The following is a 6,249-nucleotide window of genomic DNA, read 5'->3' as shown; positions in this document are numbered from 1 at the left end:
TGGGATTACAGAAGCGCACCACCACACCCAGCTAATTTTTTATATTTGCTAGAGACGGGGTTTCACCATGTTGGCTAGGCTGGTCTCAAACTCCTGACCTCAAGTGATCTGCCTGCCTCAGCCTCCCAAAGTGTTTGGGATTACAGGTGTGAGCCACTGCGCCCAGCCAAAAACATTGTTTTTTTTTTTTGGTTTCGTTTTGTTTAATACAACTGATGAAAAAAAAATTCTGCCCAGGTGTAATCACTGTTATTAGCTCTGTGTCCTTCAAGATCATCTAGGACACCACCTAATAGGGGGATGCTGATGTGTGCTGTTCTCTGCCCTCAAATTGCTTTCCCCTTAGAAATGTTGCATGTGGCAGAGTTGCATCATATACAGTGCTTAACTTCTGCAAATTCATCTGTGCCTTAAAAAAAAAATGCAGGCAATAGTGCCAGTGTCATTCCACTCAACAGGCATCTGTCCAGAATAAGCGCAGTGGGAAAAATGGTGTAAGGTTCCAGTTCCCTCATGCGATTCCAGCGTTTAAAGAAACATTTTTCTTTAAGTCCCTACACTCAAAGCCAGTACTTCAGCTGGAACTCAAATAGAGAAATGGTGATCTGCTCCAATGCTGAGGATACAAGACGTGCTGATTACCGCACCAAAGGCGTTTAGGTGCAATTTAGACTGTGTCATTCTGTCTTAAGCTCAACCTAGGACCCAGTCCCTAGCAAGATGATTCCATTGGTCATATATTATTTTTTTCCCCATTTAGTCTTAAAAGTTGTTCTGAACCAGTTTATACGGTTGACCCTTGAACAACTCAGAGGCTAGAGGCACCGACCCTCTTACGCAAAAATCTATGTATAACTTTTGACTCTCCCAAAGCTTAACTACTATAGCATCCTGTTGACTAGAACCCTTACTGATAATATAAACAGCCATTCAACACATATTTTGTATGAATTACATACTGTATTTTGTGTTCTCACAATAAGGTAGGCTAGAGAAAAGAAAATGTCATTAAGAAAATCATAAGGAAGAGAAAATATATTTACTATTCATTAAGTGGATCATCATAAAGGTCTTCATCATTGTTGTCTTCACATTGATGAGGAGGGGAGGAGGAGGAGGTGGAGCGAGAGGAGGGGGGACTGGTCTGTTGTCTCAGGGGTGGCAGAGGTGGAAGAAAATCCTCATATAAATGGATCTGCACAGTTCAAACCTGTGTTGTTCAAGGGTCAGCTGCATAATATGTCTTGTTCTTTAGATACTTTAATACAAGATAGTTCACAGCATGAAATGTACAAGATGTTCAATGGAAATAGTTCCCTTTTCATATCACAAAGGAAACAGAAACATCACCATGAAGAAAGACAAACTAGCAACAAATTTACAAACCAGGAATATATCATTTTATTCATTTCCAGATTACGAGTATTACACAGCATATACACATATTTAGATAATATATAAAACACAGAATAAACTGCAGGAAGAAATATTGGTCTGGAATTCCTTAAGGGCCATCTTGAATTCTGTAAGTTCGTGGAAAAGGTATCTGCTCCGACACTGGGGCAGGCGGCGGAATAAGCTCCAGCGTTCACGCGCCACTCACAGGACTCCTTACCCCCACTGCACTTACAATGCAGTGACAGAGTTACGGCATGTTCACCGGTGTCCATGACGAGCAACACCGAGTATAAATAACAGAACTACAGCAGAGTGAACTAAGATAAATACGTTTTTTGCATCATCTTCCACATAGTTTCCTCTTTAAAAGAAGAGTCACATCCAGGGTCTATCCCTTGAGTCACAATTCCAGTTATTGCTGAAGGGAAAAAACAGAAAAGAGGCATCAGTTTAAGTTACTAGAAAATAGACGGTCAGTGTCACAGGCCCCTGCCACTGGTGACACTTGAGTGGACTCACTGTGGAGAATGGACACACATCTGCAGCAGACAGGCAGGGAAGCACCCACCGTTGTGTTAGCAGGTACCTATCAGCGGATAATACTTTTGGGCTGATTAAGAGTTAAGATGGGGCTGGGCGCAGTGGCTCATGCCTGTAATCCCAGCAGTTTGGGAGGCCGAAGAGGGCAGATCACTTGAGGTCAGGAGTTTGAGCCTGGCCAACAAGGTGAAACCCCGTCTCTACAAAAATTAAAAATTAGTTGGGCATGGTGGTGGGCGCCTATAATCCCAGCTACTCAGGAGCCTGAAGCACAAGAATCCCTTGAACCGGGAGGCAGAGGTTGCAATAAGCTGAGATCGTGCCACTGCACTCTAGCATGGGCAACACAGCAAGACTCCATTTCAAAAAAAAGAAAGAGTTAAGATGGAAGATATTGGCCGGGCGCGGTGGCTCAGGCCTGTAATCCCAGCACTTTGGGAGGCTGAGACGGGTGGATCACGAGGTCAGGAGTCGAGACCATCCTGGCTAACACGGTGAAACCCCGTCTCTACTAAAAAATACAAAAAAACTAGCCGGGCGAAGTGGCGGGCGCCTGTAGTCCCAGCTACTCGGGAGGCTGAGGCAGGAGAATGGCGTAAACCCGGGAGGCGGAGCTTGCAGTGAGCTGAGATCCGGCCACTGCACTCCAGCCTGGGCGACAGAGCGAGACTCCGTCTCCCAAAAAAAAAAAAAAAAAAAGATGGAAGATATTTTCTGAAGTTCTGTGAGCCAGTGGTAGGAAGTGCCTCATCCCCTCTCACCGTGGAGAGGGGAGACATCAGTAACAGAATCTTTCACAGGAGCATTCCTGATTCAGTGCTGATGCTGAAAGGAGACCTAAGATCTTGTGATATAAAGACCCCCCAAAGTGTCAACACAGAGAGGCTCTGCAGCTGAATTCTTAGACCAGAGCACCTTCCAGGAGCACAGCTCCCCCAACTCACTGGTGGGCCTTCCTCTGGGGAAGACTGGCTTACCTTTGCCTTGCTCTGAACTGGGAGATACAGTTTGAACTCTGCCGGCAGCTCATCTTCTGAGTAGAGTCTGTCTGAGAAGTAAACCCGTCGGATGCGACAGTTTGCATGGATCTGTCAAGGCAATGCTTCTTTTGAGAGGCTAAACGTGACCATTCTCCCCCTTTTCCAGAGTCTTCTAGAGGCCCTCTTCTAGGAATGGAAATGCTTCATCTCTGGCATTTCCTTGGCTTGTCTTAGGGATGGATTCTGGTAAGAGGGAGGTCTTTCTTGCTGCATTCACCCCTATACCTGACCCGACTCCTCAATATTTCCCGGACCTTTGTGAGGCCAGAGCTCTCTGGACAGTGTGGGAAACTGAAGCCAGAAACACACACTGTTCTGCTACATGGGCCACAGGCCAGTATTAGACGCAGTGTGCCCTGTCCCCAGCCCGGGGCTCTGTCTGGGAAAGGAGCAGTACCTGCACTCTGAGGGTCTCAATGTAATTGGTGCCGTACGCTCGCCGCGTGAAGTCTAATAAGTTGAACTGAATCTGGTTCCAGCCGTCATCCAGCCGCATGGGCATGGTGCAGATGAAGGGTTTGACCCGGGTGGTGCTCTGGTAGTTACTTGCCCGAAAGCGACGACGCACATTCTTGTCATCTAGTACCTGTGAAATACAGAGAAGCATGACACAGAGAAGAAGCTCTGTCTTGGAGGAAGCACACAACCTTGTCCAGACAACGACCTGAATTCCCACAGCTTGCTTTCCCAAGGCTGAGACTCACAGGAAAATAAACAGACCAGACACAGGTCATACGCTGCATGCAGATGGCCCGGAAGTAGCAAGTTTATCTTGTTTGTTGCCAAGACAACACCAGCTGCTTATGACATATAACAGTCGGCTGGCTCTCAGACCATGGAGTACATAAATGTTATTCCTTTTGAAAAATCAGAAATACTAAAACAGAACAGCCACTGAGTATTAAACAGTCACTCCCCAAATGGATACCATGCTAACTCTGAATCTTTGAAATCGCTAGATTTTCTAGGTGTTTACTGTTTCTTTAAAAACCTGGCATTAAATTTTGATCACTAATGCCAAATTTACATAACAAGGACTGCATTGGGCTTATAGTAGAATACATGCGAAAGGATAAAGATACTTTTGTAGGGCCACTTTTTCCCATCAGTTCAAAGGCTCTCTCTCTGGTATAGCCAAGAGTGGACACATTCACGTCCACGAACTTACCTGTACTTCGAAGGTAAAATACTTCTTCAGGTTTTTGATAATCATGACGAGGAAAGGAAGTTTAATTCCCAGTGTCTTCTTGGGGTCTGCAGGGCATGTGATGTATGTGGTGCTGTAGAGAGAGGAAATACCAATAAACACACTCCTGGACTCTCTTCCTTTGTGGTATACACAACAATAATACAGGGTCCAAGAGGAAACACTGGACAGCAGAGCTAAAAGATTCAGACACGCCACCCAGTGAATCCCTCAGCCCTAAGTCAGCGGATGCTTTAACAAACGCTGGACCCAGGAATAAAAGCTTAACACAGGACTAGACAGCAGCAATAAAATATCTGAAAAAAAGCGCCAGATAGTGGATCTTAGAAGCTCCTCCAGTGAGAGAAGATCTCAATTCTGGTCCAGGGGAGCCATCGAATGACAGAAAACCAAAACTGAGACCTCTATGGCACTGAAAACCACACTGTCCACCCACTGGATGAGCTGTACAACACTGCCCACTCCCCACCCTGACACACACTTTGGTTAATAATACAGCTAATACTGACATCGTGCTTACTATGTGCTAAGCAAGGTTTTAAGTGTTTTATACATATTCATTTATTTACTCCTCGCAATAACCCTATAGGGAAAATGTACTATTATTCTGTCCATTGTACAGATGAGTATGCTAAGGTCTGGGGGATTCAGTAACTTGTCCAGGGTAAGCTCTAAGTGGCAGAGCTGGACTCACATCTGGCACTCTGACTCTACAGTCTGTGCTATTAGCCTCTATGACATATGCCTCCCTAGTACATGATGTCTCTGGGAGAACAGAGGTGGCAACCTACCTTACGTTTGTCCCTTCAATCTCTAGCACCAGGGACTGGATGTCATTATCAGTGATTCTTTTGATGTGGCCATTCCGTACCTACAAGAAAGAAAATTCGATTAGTACTGAAATATCTGACAAGGCTGAATAGGACCATTTAAAGAAAACCACGGTAGCCCAAGAGGCATACAAAGAAACTTGTGACACAGTACACTGAAGCTTATATGTAAGTAAGCCATGCTATTACCTCTAGACAGGGTCACATCAACCACCATGGGAATCCCAGGTAACTTGGCAATCCATCAATCAGGGGAACCTTCTCCCCAAATACATCAACTCAATTTAGATTCAGCTAATATCTACTGAATGCCTACCATGCACCACGAATATCACACACATTATCTTCTCACTTAAGCCTCACACAGTAAAAACAACAAGGCAGGTGATACTGTTTCCACTTTATAAATGTGGACATTGGCACCCCGGAACTGCAAATGCCAAACCCTAAGTAGGAGACTCAGGATTCAGCAGTCTTTCCACTGCCTGATACTGCCTCGTAGATTTCTTTCTTTCTCTTTTTTTTTTTTTCTTTTAAAACAGAGTCTCGCCCTGTCTCCCAGGCTGGAGTGCAATGGCGTGATCTTGGCTCACCACAACCTCTGCCTTCCAGGTTCAAGCGATTCTCCTGCCTCAGCTTCCTGAGTAGCTGGGATTACAAGTGTGCAGCACTATGCCCAGCTATATTTTTTTTGTATCTTTAGTAGAGATGGGCTTTCACCATGTTGGTCAGGCTGGTCTCGAACTCCTGACCTTGTGATCCACCTGCCTTGGCCTCCCAAAGTGCTGGAATTACAGGCATAGGCCACTGCGCCCATCCTGCCTCGTATACTTCTTTGGCCAGAAAAGCCAAGGAAAAGCTGAGTGTTACTGAGGAGGGCAGCAACAAAAAGTGAAAGCATTCCTCCCTGGAGTTATCCTGCTTCATGCTTCCCTATCTGCTTTTCCCTAATTTTCTACTGTTTAAAGCAGGAATTCAATTCCCATCTGTGCCACACACAGACGCCTTCTTTAGCATTTTCAGCCCACACTGACCTCTCTTTTCTGATTTGTTTTTCTGGCTCATGTTGTCTAGACGACATAATTTAGCACCTCATCCCACACTGTTTTGTATTGTTTGCTGCATATGTAGGAGGTGGATGATGGGGAGGAATCAATACTCAATACAGATTCCTCCTCTCAAAATATTTAGGAAAGAACAATTATCTTCAAGCATTAAACTTTTTTTTTTTTTT

General features: G+C 45.0%; 1 protein-coding gene across 1 annotated transcript in view; it reads right to left on the bottom strand.

Annotated features, from left to right (window-relative positions):
- Positions 1–1,377: 1,377 nt before the first annotated feature.
- CFAP20 (cilia and flagella associated protein 20) overlaps positions 1,378–6,249 on the bottom strand; it is a 15,778-nt gene continuing 10,906 nt past the window's right edge. The window contains exons 2-6 of the mRNA XM_011938808.1: positions 4,977–5,056; positions 4,147–4,258; positions 3,376–3,564; positions 2,916–3,026; positions 1,378–1,816 (exon numbers count right to left, since the gene is read on the bottom strand). Of these exons, the coding sequence (XP_011794198.1) occupies positions 1,811–1,816; positions 2,916–3,026; positions 3,376–3,564; positions 4,147–4,258; positions 4,977–5,056 (498 nt within the window). The 3' untranslated portion in view covers positions 1,378–1,810. The remainder of the gene's footprint in view (positions 1,817–2,915; positions 3,027–3,375; positions 3,565–4,146; positions 4,259–4,976; positions 5,057–6,249) is intronic.

Source organism: Colobus angolensis, unplaced genomic scaffold, assembly GCF_000951035.1.
Source record: "Colobus angolensis palliatus isolate OR3802 unplaced genomic scaffold, Cang.pa_1.0 Scaffold178, whole genome shotgun sequence".
Classification (NCBI taxonomy): domain Eukaryota; kingdom Metazoa; phylum Chordata; class Mammalia; order Primates; family Cercopithecidae; genus Colobus; species Colobus angolensis.
This window is presented reverse-complemented; position numbering and strand designations above follow the sequence as displayed.